The sequence below is a fragment of the Crinia signifera genome, chromosome 6, assembly GCF_055691185.1.
Source record: "Crinia signifera chromosome 6, ASM5569118v1, whole genome shotgun sequence".
Taxonomy (NCBI): Eukaryota; Metazoa; Chordata; class Amphibia; order Anura; family Myobatrachidae; genus Crinia; species Crinia signifera.
Window position 1 is genome coordinate 24462947 of NC_139222.1, and position 25256 is coordinate 24488202.

General features: G+C 47.2%; 1 protein-coding gene across 3 annotated transcripts; it reads left to right on the forward strand.

Annotated features, from left to right (window-relative positions):
* Nucleotides 1-89: 89 nt before the first annotated feature.
* LOC146010141 (uncharacterized) lies at nt 90-25019 on the forward strand. Of its 3 annotated transcripts, none has more exons than XM_083151086.1 (7): nt 90-367; nt 1415-1537; nt 11976-12167; nt 14330-14453; nt 14539-14636; nt 14717-14951; nt 20712-25019. In XM_083151086.1, the coding sequence occupies exons 1-7, from the start codon at nt 254-256 to the stop codon at nt 22232-22234; spliced, it is 2409 nt and encodes an 802-aa protein (XP_083007212.1). In that variant the 5' UTR covers nt 90-253; the 3' UTR covers nt 22235-25019. The 3 variants fall into 3 exon arrangements, with proteins under 3 accessions (XP_083007212.1, XP_083007213.1, XP_083007214.1); XM_083151087.1 differs by having other exon boundaries at nt 20715-25019; XM_083151088.1 differs by having other exon boundaries at nt 14741-14951.
* The last annotated feature ends 237 nt before the right edge of the window (nt 25020-25256 follow it).

The following is a 25256-nucleotide window of genomic DNA, read 5'->3' on the forward strand; positions in this document are numbered from 1 at the left end:
GGGAGCTGAGTACAAAACACAAGAAAATGGCCACCGCTATATGAGGACAAAGGGGCATCACAACCTGGCTGCTAGATGTGGTAATTGCCTTGTGTGAATACATAGAGATGTTGATGGGATGTTAAGGTCACCGATAGCTGATAGATTCCATGCTGTGTAAATACTAGTAAGATTTAATTGTCCCCTGTGGGAGGGAGCGGTGGCCATTTTACCGAAGACCAATCACAGCGTTCAATCACTGGCGGCGGCATCCATGATCTCGGCTCCCTGCTGCGCTGCTGATCTTACCTGTGGCCTCTCACTTCCAGCAGCCACGGTGATTAAGTTACGGGGGACCGAGAGAAGATATTGCTGTATCTGGCAGCAGGTGATGGTATTGTGCTGCTCTGGTGTTATTATACAGGGGGAGCGGCCTGTGGTGTCCTGTTATACAGGGGGAGCAGCCTGTGGTGTCCTGTTATACAGGGGGAGCAGCCTGTGGTGTCCTGTTATACAGGGGGAGCAGCCTGTGGTGTCCTGTTATACAGGGGGAGCAGCCTGTGGTGTCCTGTTATACAGGGAGAGCAGCCTGTGGTGTCCTGTTATACAGGGAGAGCAGCCTGTGGTGTCCTGTTATACAGGGGGGAGTAGCCTGCGGGGTCCTGTTATACAGGGGGGAGTGGCCTGCGGCATCCTGTTATACAGGAGAAGCAGACTGTGGTCTAGATCCCATGCAGTTTAGGTAATTTTCCCATCATGCCCTGGGTCCACGTATACCTGGAGGGGGAATATAAATCTGTGGCGAGCGAAGCGAGCCACCGTGCCCGAAGCGTGCGAGCGTACAATGCTGCAAAAATAAAACAAAATAAACGACACCTACATGAATTACACATAAATTTAAAAACGTTGTGAGGGCATCTAACAACTTCCGCCCTCACTGAACGTCACTTCCTGTAAGCTATACTGCATGGGAACTAGTCTCTACCGTCCTGTTATACAGAGGGGAGAGGCTTGTGGTGTCCTGTTATACAGGGGGGAGTGGCCTGTGGCGTCCTTTTATACAGGTGGGATCGATGTTCTTTTATACAGGGGGAGCAGCCTTTGGTGCCCTATTACATTTCTTTTGAGGCAACCATGCACTACGTCCACTACGTTGTAGTTGTATTATTTCATATAGTACTTATACTATACGTGTACCCGTTGTTCTCTGTATGCTTATATATATAATGTGTGGAAACATTAGAGGCTTCTCCTCTTAACCCTTTGAGTGATAAGTGAATTTGTGAAAATTGCAAAACAAACTTTTTTTTTATTCATCATAATGACCTGTAATGTTTCCTTTTATATAGGAAATATAATCTATTTTTACACATTTTTTTATATGAATTTATATAACAAATGTGTGTGACGGTGGATATTATTATATTTATTCCAGAACAACAGAGCAGTGAGGATGAGACACGCCACTGATTCCCCGAGGATGGACAAGGACCAGAGTCACATGACTGAGAGGATACTAAATCTCACCCTGGAGATCATCTACCTGCTGACTGGGGAGGTGAGGGGATCTGGGAGTGTCACTGTGACATCACTTATATCTATAGTAATAATACAGGGAAGTGACTGGGGAGGTGAGGGGATCTGGGAGTGTCACTGTGACATCACTTATATCTATAGTAATAATACAGGGAAGTGACTGGGGAGGTGAGGAGATCTGGGAGCGTCAGTGTGACATCACTTATATCTATAGTAATAATACAGGGACGTGACTGGGGAGGTGAGGGGATCTGGGAGTGTCACTGTGACATCACTTATATCTATAGTAATAATACAGGGAAGTGACTGGGGAGGTGAGGGGATCTGGGAGTGTCACTGTGACATCACTTATATCTATAGTAATAATACAGGGACATGACTGGGGAGGTGAGGGGATCTGGGAGTGTCACTGTGACATCACTTATATCTATAGTAATAATACAGGGACGTGACCGGGGAGGTGAGGGGATCTGGGAGTGTCACTGTGACATCACTTATATCTATAGTAATAATACAGGGACATGACTGGGGAGGTGAGGGGATCTGGGAGCGTCACAGTGACATCACTTATATCTATAGTAATAATACAGGGACGTGACTGGGGAGGTGAGGGGATCTGGGAGTGTCACTGTGACATCACTTATATCTATAGTAGTAATACAAGGACATGACTGGGGAGGTGAGGGGATCTGGGAGTGTCACTCTGACATCACATATATCTATAGTAATAATACAGGGACGTGACTGGGGAGCTGAGGGTATCTGGGAGCGTCACTGTGACATCACTTATATCATACCCTCCAACATGTCCCATTCCATTAGGTACAAAATGCTCTGTTCCTGGATTTCCCTACCAGTGGCAGTTGCAGAGTTGGGGCTGCAGCACAGTCCAATATTCAAAAAGGGGAGCCACACCTAATGCCACTCCAAACATCACTGTCCTGGACTCACTGGCAGTTGATGTGACCCCTCCCCCCCCCTCCTCTTTGAATTTTGGACTGTGCTGGAGTCCAACCACAGTGACTGCCACTGGCAGTGAAGTCCAGGAACAGAGCATTTTGTACCATGTTGGAGGGTATGTTATATCTCTAGTAATAATACAGGGATGTGACTGGGGAGGTGAGGAGATCTGGGAGCATCACTGTGACATCACTTATATCTATAGTAATAATACAGGGACGTGACTGGGGAGGTGAGGGGATCTTGGAGTGTCACTGTGACGTCACTTATATCTATAGTAATGATACAGGGACATGACTGGGGAGGTGAGGGGATCTGGGAGCGTCACTGTGACATCACTTATATCTATAGCAATAATACAGGGACGTGACTGGGGAGGTGAGGGGATCTGGGAGCGTCACTGTGACATCACTTATAGCTATAGCAATAATACAGGGAAGTGACTGGGGAGGTGAGGGGATCTGGGAGTGTCACTGTGACATCACTTATATCTATAGTAATAATACAGGGACGTGACTGGGGAGGTGAGGGGATCTGGGAGCGTCACTGTGACATCACTTATATCTATAGCAATAATACAGGGACGTGACTGGGGAGGTGAGGGGATCTGGGAGCGTCACTGTGACATCACTTATACCTATAGTAATAATACAGGAAGGTGACTGGGGAGGTGAGGGGATCTTGGAGTGTCACTGTGACGTCACTTATATCTATAGTAATGATACAGGGACATGACTGGGGAGGTGAGGGGATCTGGGAGCGTCACTGTGATATCACTTATATCTATAGTAATAATACAGGGACGTGACTGGGGAGGTGAGGGGATCTGGGAGCGTCACTGTGACATCACTTATATCTATAGTAATAATACAGGGACATGAATGGGAAGGTGAGGGGATCTGGGAGTGTCACTGTGACATCACTTATATCTATAGTAATAATACAGGGACGTGACTGGGGAGGTGAGGGGATCTGGGAGCGTCACAGTGACATCACTTATATCTATAGTAATAATACAGGGACATGACTGGGGAGGTGAGGGGATCTGGGAGCGTCACTGTGTCATCACTTATATCTATAGTAATAATACAGGGACGTGACTGGGGAGGTGAGGGGATCTGGGAGTGTCACTGTGACGTCACTTATATCTATAGTAATAATACAGGGACGTGACTGGGGAGGTGAGGGGATCTGGGAGTGTCACTGTGACATCACTTATATCTATAGTAATAATACAGGGATGTGACTGGGGAGGTGAGGGGATCTGGGAGAGTCACTGTGACATCACTTATATCTATAGTAATAATACAGGGAGGTGAGGGGATCTGAGAGTGTCACTGTGACGTCACATATATCTATAGTAATAATACAGGGAGGTGAGGGGATCTGGGAGTGTCACTGTGACAACACTTATATCTATAGTAATAATACAGGGACGTGACTGGGGAGGTGAGGGGATCTGGGAGCGTCACTGTGACATCACTTATATCAATAGTAATAATACAGGGACATGAACGGGGAGGTGAGGGGATCCGGGAGCGTCACTGTGACATCACTTATATCTATAGTAATAATACAGGGACGTGGCTGGGGAGGTGAGGGGATCTGGGAGTGTCACTGTAACATAGCTTATATCTATAGTAATAATACAGGGACATGACTGGGGAGGTGAGGGGATCTGGGAGTGTCACTGTGACAACACTTATATCTATAGTAATAATACAGGGACGTGACTGGGGAGGTGAGGGGATCTGGGAGTGTCACTGTAACATAGCTTATATCTATAGTAATAATACAGGGACATGACTGGGGAGGTGAGAGGATCTGGGAGCGTCACTGTGATGTCACTTATATCTTTAGTAATAATACAGGGACGTGACTGGGGAGGTGAGGGGATCTGGGAGCGTCACTGTGACATCACATATATCTATAGTAATAATACAGGGACGTGACTGGGGAGGTGAGGGGATCTGAGAGTGTCACTGTGACGTCACATATATCTATAGTAATAATACAGGGACCTGACTGGGGAGGTGAGGGGATTTGGGAGTGTCACTGTGACATCACTTATATCAATAGTAATAATACAGGGACATGAACGGGGAGGTGAGGGGATCTGGGAGCGTCACTGTGACATCACTTACATCTATAGTAATAATACAGGGACGTGACTGGGGAGGTGAGGAGATCTGGGAATGTCACTGTGACATCACTTATATCTATAGTAATAATACAGGGACGTGACTGGGGAGGTGAGGGGATCTGGGAGTGTCACTGTGACATCACTTATATCTATAGTAATAATACAGGGACGTGACTGGGGAGGTGAGGGGATCTGGGAGCGTCACTGTGACGTCACTTATATCTATAGTAATAATACAGGGACCTGACTGGGAGGTGAGGGGATCTGGGAGCGTCACTGTGACATCACTTATATCTATAGTAATAATACAGGGACGTGACCGGGGAGGTGAGGGGTTCTGGGAGCGTCACTGTGACATCACCGATATCTATAGTTATAATACAGGGACGTGACTGGGGAGGTGAGGGGATCTGGGAGCGTCACTGTGACATCACTTATATCTATAGTAATAATACAGGGACGTGACTGGGGAGGTGAGGGGATCTGGGAGCGTCACTGTGACATCACTTATATCTATAGTAATAATACAGGGACGTGACTGGGGAGGTGAGGGGATCTGGGAGTGTCACTGTGACATCACTTATATCTATAGTAATCATACAGGGACATGACTGGGAAGGCGAGGGGATCTGGGAGTGTCACTGTGACATCACTTACATCTATAGTAATAATACAGGGACGTGACCGGGGAGGTGAGGGGATCTGGGAGTGTCACTGTGACATCACTTACATCTATAGTAATAATACAGGGACGTGACCGGGGAGGTGAGGGGATCTGGGAGCGTCACTTATATCTGTAGTAATAATAGATTGACCTGACTGGGGAGGTGAGGGGGTCTGGGAGCGTCACTTATATCTGTAGTAATAATAGAGGGATGTGACTGGGAAAGGTGAGTAGACCTGAGAGTCTGTGATAGCACTGATATCTAAATATTACAGTGACCTGTCACAATCACTTATAGTGATAATAGAGGGTCATGACTGGGAGTGTATGTAGTAATAGTGTATTACGTCGTCAGGTTTCATGGTCACCTCAGGGTTAACATTGGGGTTCTAGGCAGATTGAGAGTACCGGACAACAACTAGCAAAACTTTAGGATTCCCAGGATGCACCGTTCCTCTCCCCTATAACTCCGCCTCCACCATGCTCAGCTCTCCAGTTTTGTTGGTGCCAGTATAAATTTACTAAAGGAAATTTGTAAAAAGAATAGGTGTATTTGTATCCAAAAAATACACTTATTTTTTTGACATTTACTATCCCGAAAATACGGCAATTCGTATTCGTATTGCTAGCACATCAGTTCGAAGTGCCGTATTTTCGGGATAGTAAATGTCAAAAAAATAAGTGTATTTCTGGATACAAATACACCTATTTTTTACAAATTTCCTTTAGTAAATCTTCCCCCTTAGTGTCAGCAAGGTGCAGTAGTGTGGACTCTTTTTCAGCTGGTGGGCGGGGCCAGGGGATGATGTCATGCTGCCCATAAAACTATTCAACAAAGGATTCTGGGATCTGTAGGTAGAAATTCCGTTTACTGTGGATGTCATAAACTAATAAAAACAACAGATTTGTGCAGACTGTCATACACCCCTTTGCCAACCACACCATAGGAACATAGTTTACAGATATTTGATATAAAAGTACATATAATACATAAGGGAGCAATGTTAAATTTAAGTAGAGCAAACACCCGAAACCACAATGTAATCATTTTAGGGCATGGCCAGTAATTATGGAACAACGTTCCCATGTTGTCGCCAGCAGGCATTAGGTGAGGAGGGCCACATAGTTTGTAGAAGGGCTGAGGTTAGGTATTGATGATTAATAAGTTTATAGAATTGTTCAATGTGTAAAGCACGTGTGGAATAGGGTCTTCCAGTCCTTGTCTGGCAGGGCACAGGCCAAATCCTGTTCCCATTTAGATTGGGAGCCAAATCTATTGGGTCCGTGGGATTCAATCAGTAGGCTATGTACCACCAAGAGAATGGCACCTCTAGAGTCCGTTCTGGTGAGTTTATGATGTAGATATTTTGGTATCTGCGATATTGTATGAGGTGTTGTGTATGCCTTCTGCAACCAGTGTGTTAACTGGAGGTATTTATAGGAGTCCTTAGTGGGTATCGCAAATTTACATTGAATATCAGCGTGGTTAGGGTAACTTCTTTCAAAATTTCACCCAAAGACGTTATTCCTTGAGAGGTCCAGGAATCTAGGGATAAGTTTGGTATTAAATGTACTATCCCTGACCACGACAGTCCTGGGGGTGGGAGAGATAGTCTAGGTGTTGCTGACACCAGTGATAGCCACAATTGTCTAGGAGAGAGTAATACCAAAGATTGTGAAGTGGCTTTCAGTTTTTCAGAGGGGGGCAGCCATAAGGTGTCAATTAGCGGTACCCAGTGGCGTAACTCTAGGAGGCAATGGAGTCATCTGCCACCGGGCTCTTGCTCCCAAGGGGGCATCTGTCCTCCCCTGCAAGTATAAATCAGTTATTTGAAAGCCGTTGATATTGCTTTTATGGCTGACTCCCCCTCCCAGCATGACCATGAATGTAACACACTCTTTAATTTAAACATAATATACATAACATACACACATGAATACATATATTTATATAAGGTGGTGTATGTGTGTATGTGGAGGCACCAATATTTATCTAGCCTTCGGGCAACTGGGACGAAGTTATGCCACTGGCGGTACCGGTGATGTTAGTCCTCTTTCCAGTAGTACTCAGGGTTTAATGTTGTCCTTTGCGAACCAGGCATTTAGTGGTGCAAGGATACAAGCCACTTGATACGAGTGTAAGTCAGGAAAGGACAAGCCTCCTTCTGATTTTGGAAGAGACATTTTATTTTACGTCTGGCCAATCTAGGCCTCTTACCCTTCCATACATATTTCACTAACGCAGTATTAAACTTAGCTAGCAAGTATTTTGGGAGGATGATAGGAATGGTCCAATAGAGAGATAGTAATTTAGGGAGTAGGATCATTTTTAGGGGGCGGAGATACGGCCTATCCATGATGTTTCAAGTAACATCCAATCGTTGGTCAAATTTGTTCAGGAGGGGGAGATAATTGATGGTGACCAGATCCGATAATTTAACTGTTCAGTTTGTAGAATGAGACAGAGGAGTAAACTTTTCAGAATCTTCTTTAACTCCTTCAGGGAGTGTGCGATTGGTTACAGTGAGGAAGACGTCATTGGCGAAGAGGCATGTTTTGTAGGACCGTCCATATAAACTTGGGCCGCTGACATCGGGAGAAGACCTAATCATCTCAGCCAGAGGTTCTATCACCCAGACAATCATTAATGGGGACAGGGGGCACCCTTGACTGGTGCCATTAGATATCCTGAAAGTAGCTGAGAGCAGTAGCCCCAATGTAATCTGTCAAATGCCTTCTCAGCATCGAGCGACAGCAACAAAAATGGCTCTGACAACCAAGAAGCAATCCAACACTTCTATAATCCTCCTGGTGTTATCAGGTGCTTGTCTCCCCGTGATGAAGCCTACTTGATCTTGGTGTATAAGAAATGGGAGAAGTGGGGGTAAGTCTGTCCGCTAATAGTTTAGTGTATATTTTTACGTCCGTAATTAATCTGGAAAGGATCCACATGTCGATGCTTCATTAAAATGGGGGACCAATATAGGACTTAACAAATCGCTAAAAACTTAGAAACATCTATTGGTGTCACCGTCTGGCCCGGGGGCCTAGTCAGCTGGCAAGCGATCAACCTCCACTTGGACCTCTGCTACTGTCCAGCGTCGTTCTAGAACTTGATTGGTCGGCTGGTCTAGTGAGGAAAGATTAAGATGTTTTAAGAAATACTCTGGGTTGAGGGGTGGAAGGGTCTTTGTTGAGATCGTATCATTTAGAGTAGTATTCGGCACAGGCGTTCGCTATGTCGAGTGGATGTGACACCACCGCCCCTTTTTAGGTTTGTAACTTTTTTAGTGCTCACCTTTGCCTGATTCGATCTTAATTTTAAGTCTACCCGCTCTGTAAAATGTTTGTTTTAGTTTAAATACATTTTTATTGACCTCCTTCATGGTCCGCGTATTCCACTACGAGCATTCCCGATATATATCAGTGGGTGCTGATGTAAGTTTGCTTTCTAACTCAACTAGTCGGAATTGAACATCTTCACGTTTCTTAGGTCATTTCTTACGGTGCCGAGCGGCTGCGTGAATTACAGTCCGGTTCCCCTGATTACCGCCTTCAGAGCACTTTATTATTTTTTTATTACACTGTTTGAGCATGCAGCGCACTCAGACTTGGTGATTGCAGCGCTGCAGCTCCATCACTCCCACCAGTGCCGAAACCCCCCCAAGGCCTGGGCCAAGAGGGTACTTGCAGCAGAGGTGGCGCACAGCATCTAGCCCCCCCCGAGCACCGGAGCCTTGGTCAGTGTGGCCGACACATCGTGGGTAGTTTAGAGCTCTCTCTGAGAGCAACTAAAATGTCATACCGCGGGTCTGGTAGACGGCCCCCTGTGCTGACATGGACACTGTCCCCAGAGGCAGGGACTTTACTAGACCACCAGGGCAGTGAGCACAAGCTGGGTGTAGTCAACCATTTTACACAGGGCTCAATAGTACCGGTGGGAGAAGACCAGCATAGTGGGAGGCGGCAGCGGCCTGTAGCCACTCCCTCAGCTTTGGGCGCCACTGCGGATTTCCCGCCCTCAAGCTGCTCTCACTTCCCTCCTCCTCTCAGAGATGTTGGCAGCCATCTTCTGCATGCAGCCCTTGGGTCTCCAGGAGTGTTGGGTCTGTCTCCCCTGTAAAATTGCCTACTGCTGACCTATTACAGCATTCATATCCTACTTGCTCCAATAGCAGCGCAGTAGTTGATCAGAGTACATTGTAGTGTACTTGTATCTCTGCATTGTATGTGACTGATGTGCTCTTCTGCTGTCTCCTCTATATAATATATTCCTGTCCACTTTTATTTATTTACGCTCTATGACCAGGAGTGTTGGAGGTTACAGATCCTCTTGTCACATACTAGATACCACTCTAGGTCACCTATCAGGAAAATACCTAGTGTGTATGTGGGCACCCTTATTTCTTGTCAAAATGGCTTCTAGAAAATGGCGCAATCAGACAGAATCCCCTATATTGCTTTCATGTAAGTCATGTGCTGCAGGTCTGTGTGAGCAGGATGTCAGTCAGGATGGCCTGTGTGTAACTGCTACATTGTTATTATTATTTTATTTATAAGGCGCCACAAGTGTTTCGCAGCACCGTACAAAGGAACAATACAGGGAGAAAAAACAGTATTACATTGAATAAATAATAAGAATAGAGTACAAATAAAGAGCGCCACAGTTCAATACACATTACAGCTTAAATATAAGTAGTGAGGACTCAATCAACATACAAATAGAGGCTTGAGGCCAATGATGGAGATGAGTATGCAGACGAAGATGGTCACTGAGTGTTGGAGTATAGGAGAGCTGTGAATGAAATGTGAAGGGAAGAGGGCCCTACTCGGCGGAGCTTACAATCTAGTAGGAAGGGGAGACAGACAGATTACAAGAGGTGCACGTGAGTGGGTGGTAGTTAGATAGCAGGATGTAAACAGGCAAGGGGTCGGAGAACCAGCTGGTTTATGTGGTGGAAGGGTACGCTTTGATGAATAGGTGAGTTTTCAGTGCTCATTTCAAGCTTTGCAAGGTCGGGGAGAGTCTAATAGAGCGAGGGAGTGCGTTCCATTAAAGGGGTGCAGCACGGGCAAAGTCCTGTACTCTACTCTAGCGTGGGAAGCAGTGATCAGGGTGGAGGAGAGACGACAGTCGTTAGCCGACCATAGAGGGCGGGAGGGTGTATGAATGGAGATGAGGTTAGAGATATATGGAGCAATGGAATAAGAGATGGCCCTGTATGTGAGTGTGAGGTGTTTGAAGAGGATTCTGTAGGGGAATGGGAGCCAGTGCAGATTTTGTTGAAGGGGAGTGGCAGAATTAGAGCGGCGGGAGAGGAAGATAAGCCTGGCTGCAGCGTTGAGGACAGATTGGAGAGGAGCCAGTTGGGATTGAGCAAGGCCGGTGAGGAGAACATTGCAGTAGTTGAGCCGTGAGATGACCAATGAGTGGATGATCAGCTTAGTTGCACTCTGTGAGAGAAAGGGCCTGATGCAAGCAATGTTGCGTAACTGGAACCGGCAAGAATGGGCCAGGGCTTGGATGTGGGGAGCAAAGGAGAGGGAGGAGTCAAGAGTGACACCCAGGCAGCGGAGTTGGGGGGGGGAGGGGGGAGATGATGGTGTTGTTAACAGTGATAGAGATATCCCCCTGGTCAGCCCTCTGCTCCTGTCCCTGCACAAGATCTTCCCTGGGCTGCTTTTAAACAGCTCCTAGGTACTCTAGTGGATCGCCTTAGTCCTCCTATGGGTCCCCCAGTGCCGGTTATACCAACCATAGTACAGGCACCGCCATTAAAAGACATCCTAGTGTCTGATTCACATGAGACATCTGAGGAGGAGGAGGAGGATGATTCAGAGGTAGCTGAAGTACACTCATACAGTAGTAGACAGTGGCGCCTCTTAGCTCTGTGGGTGAGGGGGGCTGCTGCGATGCTGGCCCCCTACGCTGCCACTGTTGCTGGTCCCCGCCGCCAGTCCCACCCCCCCCGTCGCAGGACTGGCACATGCGCAGTAGCTTCTTCGGTAATGCGCTGGCCCCCACTTAAATATTAAATAGTGCGGCTAGCTCCTCCCCTTCTACTCCCCCCCCCCCCCCCCAAGGCAGTCTTATACTTCTTTTCCAATGCAAAATGCAGGTTCACAGCGGTGGGAAGATCTCTCAACCCGTTTAACCCGTTCGACAACACCGCAACGAACCTGCTTTTTTTACCGGTTCGTATTGCCGTGTTGCTACCTGTTTATGGGACACGGTAACACCTTTCACATCACACTAATTACAGAGTCAAACCAGCTTGTACTCGGTAATTAGTTGCCATGTGAAAGGGGTGTTAGATTGTTCCCTGCAGGAGCTGGTCACATTTTGTACCTCTCTTGGGCTATTTAGAATTTTTCAGTTTTTATCAAGAGGTCAGGCAGGTAGCGGCTGGTGTTTTTCTTTATTCATTTGTTTGCTCTACTTGCACTACTTTTCTGTTAGGTTGTGTTATTGATGTGTCTTCGGAGGTATGTTTTCTTTCAGCTGCTCAAGACTGCCTTGGGGGGGGGGGGGAGTAGAAGGGGAGGAGCTAGCCACACTGTTTAATATTAAAAGTGCCCATGCTCCTTGTGGTCACCTTCCATTCCCCACTGTAAAGCAATCCAGTGCCACCTGTGGACTCAGTGAAAAGGATTTAATGTAAGTACAAAATCTTGTTTTTTTCCGATACACAGGGTTACACAGTAGTGAAGAAGACATCTGGTGATCATGAGACACCCAGTAGCCATCACTGTGTGTCAGAAGGACAGAAATGGACCAAGAGCCCCATCACAGTGCCCCCACCTCACTCACTGATACATGGGAGAGACAAGGAGCAGAAGATCCTGGAACTCACCAACAAGATCATCCAGCTGCTGACCGGAGAGGTGACTGCTGGGAATGGGACATTATACAGTAACACCGGGGGATGTGACCAGAGAGGTGACTGCTGGGAATGGGACATTATACAGTAACACTGGGGGATGTGACAGGAGAGGTGACTGCTGGGAATGGGGCATTATACGGTAACACCGGGGGGATGTGACAGGAGAGGTGACTGCTGGGAATGGGGCATTATACAGTAACACCGGGGGATGTGACAGGAGAGGTGACTGCTGGGAATGGGGCATTATACAGTAACACCGGGGATGTGACCGCAGAGGTGACTGCTGGGAATGGGGCATTATACAGTAACACTGGGGGATGTGACAGGAGAGGTGACTGCTGGGAATGGGGCATTATACGGTAACACCGGGGGATGTGACAGGAGAGGTGACTGCTGGGAATGGGGCATTATACAGTAACACCGGGGGATGTGACAGGAGAGGTGACTGCTGGGAATGGGGCATTATACAGTAACACTGGGGGATGTGACCGCAGAGGTGACTGCTGGGAATGGGGCATTATACAGTAACACTGGGGGATGTGACAGGAGAGGTGACTGCTGGGAATGGGGCATTATACAGTAACACCGGGGGATGTGACAGGAGAGGTGACTGCTGGGAATGGGGCATTATACAGTAACAGCGGGGGATGTGACCAGAGAGGTGACTGCTGGGAATGGGACATTATACAGTAACAGCGGGGGATGTGACCAGAGAGGTGACTGCTGGGAATGGGACATTATACAGTAACACTGGAGGATGTGACCGGAGAGGTGACTGCTGGGAATGGGACATTATACAGTAACACCGGGAATGTGACCGGAGAGGTGACTTCTGGGAATGGGACATTATACAGTAACACCGGGGGATGTGACCGGAGAGGTGACTGCTGGGAATGGGACATTATACAGTAACACTGGGGGATGTGACCGGAGAAGTGACTGCAGGGAATGGGGCATTATACAGTAACACCGGGGGATGTGACTGCTGGGAATGGGACATTATACAGTAACACTGGGGGATGCGACTGGAAAGGTGACTGCTGGGAATGGGACATTATACAGTAACACCGGGGGATGTGACCGGAGAGGTGACTGCTGGGAATGGGACATTATACAGTAACACCGGGGGATGTGACCGGAGAGGTGACTGCTGGGAATGGGGATGTTATACAGTAACACCGGGGGATGTGACCGGAGAGGTGACTGCTGGGAATGGGACATTATACAGTAACACCGGGGGATGTGACCGGAGAGGTGACTGCTGGGAATGGGACATTATACAGTAACACCGGGGGATGTGACCGGAGAGGTGACTGCTGGGAATGGGACATTATACAGTAACACCGGGGGATGTGACCGGAGAGGTGACTGCTGGGAATGGGGATGTTATACAGTAACACCGGGGGATGTGACCGGAGAGGTGACTGCTGGGAATGGGACATTATACAGTAACACCGGGGGATGTGACCGGAGAGGTGACTGCTGGGAATGGGGATGTTATACAGTAACATCGGGGGATGTGACCGGAGAGGTGACTGCTGGGAATGGGACATTATACAGTAACACCGGGGGATGTGACCGGAGAGGTGACTGCTGGGAATGGGGATGTTATACAGTAACATCGGGGGATGTGACCGGAGAGGTGACTGCTGGGAATGGGACATTATACAGTAACACCGGGGGATGTGACCGGAGAGGTGACTGCTGGGAATGGGACATTATACAGTAACACCGGGGGATGTGACCGGAGAGGTGACTGCTGGGAATGGGGATGTTATACAGTAACATCGGGGGATGTGACCGGAGAGGTGACTGCTGGGAATGGGACATTATACAGTAACACCGGGGGATGTGACCGGAGAGGTGACTGCTGGGAATGGGGATGTTATACAGTAACATCGGGGGATGTGACCGGAGAGGTGACTGCTGGGAATGGGACATTATACAGTAACACCGGGGGATGTGACCGGAGAGGTGACTGCTGGGAATGGGACATTATACAGTAACACCGGGGGATGTGACCGGAGAGGTGACTGCTGGGAATGGGACATTATACAGTAACACCGGGGGATGTGACCGGAGAGGTGACTGCTGGGAATGGGACATTATACAGTAACACCGGGGGATGTGTCTGGGTGATGACTGTATCACTGTGTGTGTCAGGTTCCTATAAGGTGTCAGGATGTGACTGTCTATCTCTCCATGGAGGAGTCGGAATATATAGAGGAACACAAGGGTCTGTACAAGGACATAATGATGGAGAGTCACCATCCCCTGATTTCACTGGGTAAACATATATTTAATTTTATTGTACGTGATGAAGCAGGTATGAGGGCCCCCTATATACACATATCACTGTGTGTCTCCTACAGATGGGCCCAGTACCAGAGATACCCCAGAGAGATGTCCCAGTCCTCTACATTCCCAGCACTGTACAGTGGAGAGTTACAGGACCCTACATGAGGATCGGGTAGGTGGGGTTTAGGGTCTCCTCAAAAAACCAAAGTGACTGTCACTATATAAATTGGTGTGATATTTTTTTCGGCTCAGGGTGAAGATTTGTTTGATATTAAGGTAGAAGAAATTAAAGTAGAAGAAGAGATGGATGTGACTGACATTAAAGCAGAAGATACAGAGGGAGAAGAGATGGATGTGACTGACGTAAAGGCGGAAGGAGAAGATTTTTCTGTGACCGATAAGGAAGATAATACAGAGACAGAAGACACATATATGAGGGGTGATCAGCAGTGTAAGGAGGAGGAAATACCTACAGATCCCAGCACAGGTGAGGAATAATCACTTCTTACATATTTTAATTGTTCTGCCAATACAGCTTTCTCATCCTACACCCTCATCTGTCGGACCAAACTAATGACAATGCATCTGCCTAGTGGGGGGGGGGGGGGATCCAGAGACATCAGCCTCTATTATACTCCTGCTCTCCCCTCACATCATGTCACTGTGTGTTACCAGCCCAGAGATCTGACCAGTCTCCTCCCCGCACTCTCTGGTGTATCTCATACATCAGGAGACATCAGCTACCATTATACTCCTGCTCTCCCCTCACATCATGTCACTGTGTGTTACCAGCCCCGAGATCTAACCAGTCTCCTCCCCACACTCTCTGGTGTATCTCATACATCAGGAGCCATCAGCCCCTATTATACTCCTGCTCTCCCCCTCACATCATGTCACTGTGTGTTACCAGCCCAGATATCTGACCAGTCTCCTCCCCGCACTCTCTGGTGTATCTCATACATCAGGAGCCATCAGCCCCTATTATACTCCTGCTCTCCCCCTTACATCATGTCACTGTGTGTTACCATCCCAGAGATCTGACCAGTCTCCTCCCCACACTCTCTGGTGTATATCATACATCAGGAGCCATCAGCCCCTATTATACTCCTGCTCTCCCCTCACATCATGTCACTGTGTGTTACCAGCACAGAGATCTGACCAGTCTTCTCCCCACTCTCTCTGGTGTATCTCATACATCAGGAACCATCAGCCCCTATTATACTCCCGCTGGAGTAGTGGTAACCAGTGACTAGGATATGCTGCTAGTGTACCCCACAGCTACTGTGCTGCCACGTGTATAGTGTGTGTGAGAGAAGTGACTGGCTGCACAGTGTCACTGGCTTATGTGGGTTCCTGTCCAATAGTACTAGCTGGGCAATGTGTAAAGCTGGCCATACATCTACAGATCGATTGTCAGATTGGGCTGGTTGGAACAAAAACCTGGTAATGGATGAGAGTAAATGACAGGTGCCCATTTGCTTTGAAATGCTGGAAAACTGCCAAAAACTGTCGCTCATCCATTACCAGGTTTTTGTTCCAACCAGCCCAATCTGACAATCGATCTGTAGATGTATGGCCACCTTTAGCTTGGGAAATGTGACTCCCCTCAGTCTGCATGTCACTGTGGCTGGGTCTATGCAGTCTGCAGGTCACTGTGGCTGGGTCTATACACTGTAGCCTATGAGATATAAGCCATAACCACATTGCAGCAGGTGCAATCACAGCAGCCATGTAAGCAGTGCCGGATGAGCCCAAAGGTTCCGTGCCGCTGTCGGTATTGGGGAGAAGATGACAGTATAGGTCAGGGAAGATAAAGCACAGAAGGGAGAGGGCCCTGCTTATTACAGCTTACAGTATATGGGGCCCATTTATCTGCATCTGAGAATGTGATAATATCGGCCAAACTCACAATGTGATCACTAAATACATCGCACAGATGTATCAATTATCTGTACAAATGGATGTACTGACTCCCAAATCAGATGGAGGCGCATCCATACAAGTTGTGTATACAGACAAAGCAGCTGCTCCGGTGTATAGAGCCCTTTTTCTCCCTGATGATGTAACAGCGTTCCCACTGCAATGCGGGTGTCTCACAGAGAGCTTCCAAGTGGGCAGATATCCCGGCTGGTTGGGACATATAACCCTACGGTGCAGTGGTGTCTGAGCAGTGCAGCAACTGATCCCCCTGCCCATCACGATGACCCCCACCGCTGGTCTACTCACCAACCCCCGGGGATCGGCTCCTGCAGAGCTGTCGGTCTTTGGAGCTTCTAACCCCAGTACTGTAAAGTGACACACACAGCTGATTACCCTGTCTCCGTCCCCACAAAGCTCTGTCTGCCTAGGAGCAGGGAGAACTGTGCAGGAGCCCAGAAATCACCACTGAGCCCTGTGATTCGCCAGCTGAAGCTGCGATATTACCACAGGGCCAAATGCGACTTTTTTTTTTTTTTTTTTTTCTAATAGTAAATTTTGCCAAATTGCTTTTCCCATTATGATCATGGGAAATGCGATCTGCTTACTATTAAAAAATCCTAATTGAACGGCGGAATGGGCCTTGCTGGGTATGTTTCCTCCCAATACACCAATACTACCCGACAGTAAAAAAGTAATGCTTATAATCTCGGCAGTGGCCCGCAAATGCATCTTACATCAGTGGATTCATGCGGACCCTCCAACCGTACAACTGTTTAGGGCGAAACTTTTCCATGTCTTTCATATGGAGTGGGTGGAGACATCCTTACAAAAGGAGGAACGCACAGAAAAACTTTTCCAAATATGGGAAGGCTTTATTGACTCTTTATCAGATTTACAAATGTTTTAGAGCCACACAATGGTACGAGACTAGGAACCTCTTAGGGGATGCCCCGATAGACCTTCCAGCAACATAGTTGTCTCACGTGTTGAGGGCCCTCCGGCCGTGTTCGCCGGTATCTTTGTCATTCGTCTGCTCGGCAAAGCAGGATAAGAAATATTACTACTCAAATGTACACTGATTGTACACTGTATTATTGTGATTCATACAACTGCATTTTGTTCACTGTAATATTGTAATGCTCAATCCTAAATAAAAATATTTTGAAAAAAAAAAAAAAATCCTAATTGAACGGTTTGGAGCAGTTTTTTTACAAACACTGCTCTAAAAGCGCTTTAGTACATTCATGTAAGACTAAAATAATGTGAAAATACCCTTTTATCACATTATTTTTGGAAAATGTATGTTTGCAAATGGGCCCCTATAGGTGGAGGTGCTGACAGACTGGTGACACAGAGTGGCGAGACTGAGGATCATAGAGAGGTGATACAGAGCGGAGACTGAGGATCATAGAGAGGGGATACAGTGCGGAGAGACTGAGGATCATAGAGAGGGGATACAGAGCGGAGAGACTGAGAGTCCTAGAGAGGGGATACAGAGCGGAGAGACTGAGAGTCCTAGAGAGGGGATACAGAGCGGAGAGACTGAGAATCATAGAGATGGGTTACAGAGCGGAGAGACTAAGGATCGTAGAGAGGGGGGTACAGAGCGGAGAGACTGAGAGTCATAGAGCGGGGGTACAGAGCGGAGAGACTAAGGATCATAGAGAGGGGGTACAGAGCAGAGAGACTGAGAGTCATAGAGAGGGGGTACAGAGCGGAGAGACTGAGAGTCCTAGAGAGGGGATACAGAGCAGAGAGACTGAAAGTCATAGAGAAGGGGGTACAGAGCGGAGAGACTGAGGATCATATAGAGGGGATACAGTGCGGAGAGACTGAGGATCATAGAGAGGGGATACAGTGCGGAGAGACTGAGGATCATAGAGAGGGGATACAGTGCGGAGAGACTGAGGATCATAGAGAGGTGATACAGAGCGGAGACTGAGGATCATAGAGAGGGGATACAGTGCAGAGAGACTGAGTATCATAGAGAGGGGATACAGAGCGGAGAGACTGAGAGTCCTAGAGAGGGGATACAGAGCGGAGAGACTGAGAATCATAGAGATGGGTTACAGAGCGGAGAGACTGAGAGTCATAGAGAGGGGGGTACAGAGCGGAGAGACTGAGAGTCATAGAGAGGGGGGTACAGAGCGGAGAGACTGAGAGTCATAGCGAGGGGGGTACAGAGCGGAGAGACTGAGAGTCATAGAGAGGGGGGTACAGTGCGGAGAGACTGAGGATCATAGAGAGGGGATACAGAGTGACAGCAGGAAAGCATTAGTAAGGAATTGGGGTATCGGAGTCTGACTAATACATCCAGAGAGAGGTGAAGAGTCTGAGCGGGGAAAGTTCCCATGGTGGTGGGTAAAGTCTTGCAGGCCTGAGTGGGAGGAGGTATTAAGGTGGGAGGTGAGGCACCTGTCATTGGCGGAACAAGGTGGCTGGGAATTTGGAGGGAGATGCAGGTGGAGATGGAGGATGTAGATGGATGAGTGCGTTATTAGGGAGGATTAGGGTCTGGAAGGAATGGGAGCCAGTGTAGGGCCTGTAGGAGAGGGGGGGGGGAGGCAGAAGCAGTCAGGTTGGAGATGGAGGATGTAGATGGATGAGTGCGTTATTGGGGAGGATTGGGGTCTGGAAGGAATGGGAGCCAGTGTAGGGCCTGTAGGAGAGGGGGGGCAGAAGCAGTCAGGTTGGAGATGGAGGATGTAGATGGATGAGTGCGTTATTGGGGAGGATTAGGGTCTGGAAGGAATGGGAGCCAGTGTAGGGCCTGTAGGAGAGGGGGGGCAGAAGCAGTCAGGTTGGAGATGGAGGATGTAAATGGATGAGTGCGTTATTGGGGAGGATTAGGGTCTGGAAGGAATGGGAGCCAGTGTAGGGCCTGTAGGAGAGGGGGGGCAGAAGCAGTCAGGTTGGAGATGGAGGATGTAGATGGATGAGTGCGTTATTGGGGAGGATTAGGGTCTGGAAGGAATGGGAGCCAGTGTAGGGCCTGTAGGAGAGGGGGGGCAGAAGCAGTCAGGTTGGAGATGGAGGATGTAGATGGATGAGTGCGTTATTGGGGAGGATTAGGGTCTGGAAGGAATGGGAGCCAGTGTAGGGCCTGTAGGAGAGGGGGGGCAGAAGCAGTCAGGTTGGAGATGGAGGATGTAAATGGATGAGTGCGTTATTGGGGAGGATTAGGGTCTGGAAGGAATGGGAGCCAGTGTAGGGCCTGTAGGAGAGGGGGGGCAGAAGCAGTCAGGTTGGAGATGAAGGATGTAGATGGATGAGTGCGTTATTGGGGAGGATTAGGGTCTGGAAGGAATGGGAGCCAGTGTGGGGCCTGTAGGAGAGGGGGGGCAGAAGCAGTCAGGTTGGAGATGGAGGATGCAGATGGATGAGTGCGTTATTGGGGAGGATTGGGATCTGGAAGGAATGGCAGGCAGTGTAGGGCCTGTAGGAGAGGGGGGGGGGGGGGGGGCAGAAGCAGTCAGGTTGGAGAAGATGAGCCATGGACAGAGATGGAAGTTGGGGAGGACACACAGGAGCAGGTTACAGTAATCCAGTCTAGAGATGACCAGTGAGTGGACGATGGTCTTGGTTGTCTCCAGGGTGAGGAAGGGTCTGATCCTGGAAGCTGCCAATACTGGGACAGGGACTGAATGTGGGGATTGTAAGAAAGGGTGGAGGTAAGGATGACGCTGGCCTTGCAGCATCGATGGTGAGGTAATCATCTCCGTCTAAGGGGTATATTTACTAAAGGTCGATCAAATAATCATTCTTAATTAATGATGGGCTTTCAGGGCTAAAATGTTAATAAATGTGTCGTATCCCTAGAATCCAGCATCGATATAATGGCAGGATTTATTTGATCCATATCAACCAATTGATGTGCAGATAGAGATCTCTTAACACATTGGGCAGCTTGTTCTCCATACACACTGCCCAGTCCAGAGTGACTGATGTCACAACTGGGTGGGCTCAATTCAGCTGCAAATCACCACCGGCTCCATCAGGGCCATCTTAACGCATGGCCTTACTGCTGCCCCAGGGCGACACAATTCCAGGGGCCTTCGAGCAGAGGTTTTGCTGGTGCCTCTGGTGTTTCTTGTGAGGTCAGTAGAGATTGCCGCCCGGCTGCTTTCGTTATGATTTACACTAAATCAGAGCTGCTGGGAAACCTTCTGTAGCGGCCGGCAGCCAAACCGTTACTGGCTGTAAGCTGCTGGATCAGCGATATATCGGACAGTGTGTACGCAGCATTAGACATGTTCAGTACTAAAACAAATGAACATTTCCTTCTCAATGTAAACAATTCTGTCTGTTGTCATTCATCTGTTTCCAGTAGATGGCCGCACAAGCAGGAATACCTCGGAGGGAGATCTCATTGTGTCTCCAGATTATATACTAGAAGATAAGAACATTAGACAAGATTCTCCAGAGGAAAACCCCATTATCCCCAATACACACCCAACATTTCACAGTGCAGATATTTCATCTGGTCCCTCTAGTCATGAGGAACCTTCTCCTGATCATTCAGACCTTACTGCACACAGTACAGACCATAAAGATGATACAATATCATCCAGTTCTGAGTTTGGTGACAGTTCTATACATCAGTCAGATTCTGTTTTACATCAGAGACTTCACACAGGGGAGAAACCATTTTCATGTCCTGAGTGTGGGGAATGTTTTAGAAGTAAATCTGTTTTTGTTAGACATGAGAGAAGTCACACAGGTGAGAAACCATTTTCATGCTCTGAATGTGAGAAATGTTTTACACAGAAATCAAATCTGGTCACACATGAGAGAAGTCACACAGGTGAGAGACCATTTTCATGTTTTGAATGTGGGAAATGTTTTACACAGAAATCATCTCGTCTCAGACATGAGAGAACTCACACTGATGAGAAACCCTTTTCATGTTCTGAATGTGGGAAATGTTTTACAGAGAAATCAACTCTTGTCAGACATGAGAGAAGTCACACAGGTCAGAAACCATATTCATGCTCTGAGTGCGGGAAATGTTTTAGCAAAAAAGACAGTCTAGTTAAACATGAGAGACTTCACAGAGGCGAGAAACCATTTTCATGCTCTCAATGTGAGAAAGGTTTTGCAATGAAATCAACTCTTGTCAGACATGAGAGAACTCACACTGATGAAAAACGATTTTCATGCTCTGAATGTGGGAAATGTTTTACCGAGAAATCATCTCTTGTTACACATGAGAGAAGTCACACAGGTGAGAAACCATATTCATGCTCTGAATGTGAAAAATGTTTTGCAATTAAATCAGCTCTTGTTACACATGAGAGACTTCACACAGGTGAAAAACCATTTTCATGCTCTGAATGTGGGAAATGTTTTACAGATAAATCAACTCTTGTTAGACATGAGAGAAGTCACAAAGGTGAGAAACCATTTTCATGCTCTGAATGTGGGAAATGTTTTACAGAGAAATCATCTCTTGTTACACATGAAAGAATTCACACAGGTGAGAAACCGTATTCATGTTCTGAGTGTGGGAAATGTTTTGCAATGAAATCAGCTCTTGTTACGCATGAGAGACTTCACACAGGTGAGAAACCATTTTCTTGCTCTGATTGTGGGAAATGTTTTCAACAGAAATCCCATCTTTTTAGACATGAGAGAAGTCACACAGGTGAGAAACCATTTTCATGTTCTGAATGTGGGAAATGTTTTCAACAGAAATCAGCTATTGTTACACATCAGAGACATCACACAGGTCTGAAACCATTTTCATGCTCTGAATGTGGAAAATGTTATACAGCGAAATCCTCTCTTGTAAAACATGAGAGAAGTCACACAGGTGAGAAACCATATTCATATAAACCGTATTCATGCTGAGTATGGGAAATGTTTTACACATAAATCAGCTATGTGTAGACACCAGAGAATTCACACACAAAAAAATATAATTTGTCCGTCATTCAACAGGGGACACTGCAGTTTTCATACATTGGGGATAGAGTGGTGATAGGAGTCGGCACTTTACAGTGTGGCAGGCTCCTCCCCCTCCCAGACCTCTGCCCAGAGGAGTCAGATCTCTGGGCTTGGTCTCCTTAGGGGACTATGTTTTTAATACTTTTCTTTGTATTAATTTACATTTTACAATGAGGACAGGCAGGGGAAGCCAATTGCCTGCAATGAGGGAACCCCTGTGGAAGGTCAGGTCGCCACCGGGTGCAGTGTGCCTAGCTGACCTGGCCACCTGTGCCATCACCAGGGACCAGCCACGGCAGCTCGTGTTACTGGTCCGCGGCCCATACCATACCACACCACCAGGGGTCCAGGCTCAGGTAAGGGTGCACATGCGCCATGTTGTGTATGAACATATAGATATATCTATACTACAATTGTGGGTGTCAATTTGGGGCTTGGTGGCTCCTCTCCCCCTATTGTCTTATTTCTCTATCCGCCTTGTATATCTTGGTGTGTGCGAGTGACCTTGCTGTTAGAATGACACAAGGTCCATCTACCACTTAGAAGCTGCTCACTTGCAGTGCAAGGAACGGTTATTCTCCGCATACTGGGGATGGCCATCGATCAAACCAGACGGTTTCCCAACATCGATGGCAAAGGAGAACCGATGGCTGGGTGCAGGATAGCCATCGATGACATCTGCACCGATGGCCATCCCTACAGCATACTGGTGCTGCTCTGTGTGACTCATGTTACAATGAGTCGGATCCCCGGTGCTGCTTCCTGGCCGTGCCAGGACAGGCGGCTGAGGAAGTAGTCACTGTAAGACCTGATTTAGCTGCAGAGCTAGCAGTGTCCAGCAGAGACAGACGGGCCGTGCATAGCCATCTCTCCGCATTGAGCTCAGTTGAGCCAACATGGGTCAGATCTCTAGTGAAGTCAGTTGACACCTTGGTTAGAACTGTTATTTCCTCCTCCCAGGTTCCCTTGCCTTCGTCCTCCCTCCTATAAAGAAGAGGGGTATTCCTTCATTATTACAATCTGATGCGTCTGAGGAAGATGAAGGCTCTGTCCCAGTGGAAAGGGAATTTCTACATGAAGAAATTAGGGACAGCGCTGATCCAAGTGATATTTCGATATTTTAATTTTAAAAATTGGTACAGTTTATTTAATATACATTAATCACCGGCCGGTAATATACAAATTAAAAAACAACCATAAAAATTCTCAGAAAATAAAATAAAGTTGGAGGTGGGGTTAATATGACTGTCCTTTTAAGGATAATGGATGTGTTGCTTAACCTAGCAAGGGTTAGTTCTGTAATGGCTTATATAAGCAGGTTAGTCCAATTGGCAGCAGGTGGCTCTCTCACAGCCCCTAGCTGTTAGTAGATATTAGCATGCATAATCCAGTATATGGTTTTAGTCAACTTTACAGTCAATATTAATGCTTTAAAAGTTTGGTAACTTGCCCGGCTCCAGGTAGAGCTTTTTTGTTGTGGATCTTACATGGGTCTCAGACTGCAGATTCCTTGCAAGTGCATTGCAGCCAGGAAGACTCGTCCACGCTCCCGGGGTAGTGGCAGTCAAACAAAGGCTTGTTTGTGGCTGTATGGATGTGTCGGCACTTGTGGGTCTCCTTTACGCGTTTCCCCGCCTTTGAATTCAGCGGCTTCCTCAGAAGGATGTGTGCGGGGAAACGCGTAAAGGAGACCCACAACAAAAAAGCTCTACCTGGAGCCTAGCAAGTTACCAAACTTTTAAAGCATTAATATTGACTGTAAAGTTGACTAAAGTTGACTCCAACTGATTCTATTGGCCGCCTAGCGGCCAATCAAGAGCCACCCTCTGTGGCCTCCTGTTTTTAAGATATTTTGCATTGTCATTTTAAACCTACATTATTGTCACTAATAAATACAGTGTTGCACATGGAGACAAGTATGGATTGAAAATACACTTTGGTAATTCATTGTGATATCTGCCCGGAAAAGAGACGCCCATCTCATAAAAGGGGTGTATGATACCTTTTCTCCTATCTTAAATAAATCCGGTGAAGTGTCTACTATTTCTCCATATACCTATTTCTCCATATACCTATCTGAAAAGTCTACTATTAATACTATCCATATACCTGTATTTTAAAGAGCTGACTCCTATCACCACTCTATCCCCAATGTATGAAGACTGCAGTGTCCCCTGTGGAATCGGAGAAATGGAATTATCGGTGATACCAAATTCCTGTTTTCAATGAGCTAATCTACATGAAACGGAAGCATTGATACTAAATTCCTCTATCATCCATCGGGTGTGGCTTGTCAGATAGACCATGTCTAGATAGCCAGTCAATATATCTACACCAGAGGTCGGCATTGGAAGGTTTAACAAGGTCAAAATGGTGATGTAAAAGGTGAACATGAGTTTTTCACATGTTTTGGTGTCAGTATTGACAACTGTTGACATGGACTCCCAATTAGTGTAAAGCGTAACCTCTTGGTTCCCTCTCCACCCTTGGTGCAAGTTACATACATGTAATGCCGGCGGCCACATCTGATTGGCTGAATGCATCTGTCAGTTATGCTGATGTTCCAGTTCTATTGCTGCTGTGATATATTGCCATGGTTACAGTGACATGAGCGATCAGTGTGCAATAAGACTCCATGTCTCCTAGTCTGACTGTATATGGGAAAGCAGCTGGTGTATGTATTACTGAGTCATTATATAACCGCATTGTTGTACCTGTGCTTTATGTATAACAGCCTCTCTGTAATATATATGTAATAAATACACTGTGTGACTCTGTACTGTAATGTGTGTGGTGTATACTGATATTTGGGCCATCACTATGACTCTGCGCCTCTTGTCATACCCCCGGCACCTATGTAGGAGGTGCATGTGCTGGGATTGCCGAGCCGGCCACGTTCCGTGGTACTCACAGCCCACGGGCCCAG

Coding starts and splice junctions, on each gene's coding strand:
- LOC146010141 (XM_083151086.1), top strand. CDS start 254: ATGATCTCGGCTCCCTGCTGCGCTGCTGATCTTACCTGTGGCCTCTCA. Junction 12,168..14,329: donor TCCAGCTGCTGACCGGAGAG/GTGACTGCTGGG, acceptor TGTGTGTGTCAG/GTTCCTATAAGGTGTCAGGA. Junction 14,952..20,711: donor ACCTACAGATCCCAGCACAG/GTGAGGAATAAT, acceptor ATCTGTTTCCAG/TAGATGGCCGCACAAGCAGG.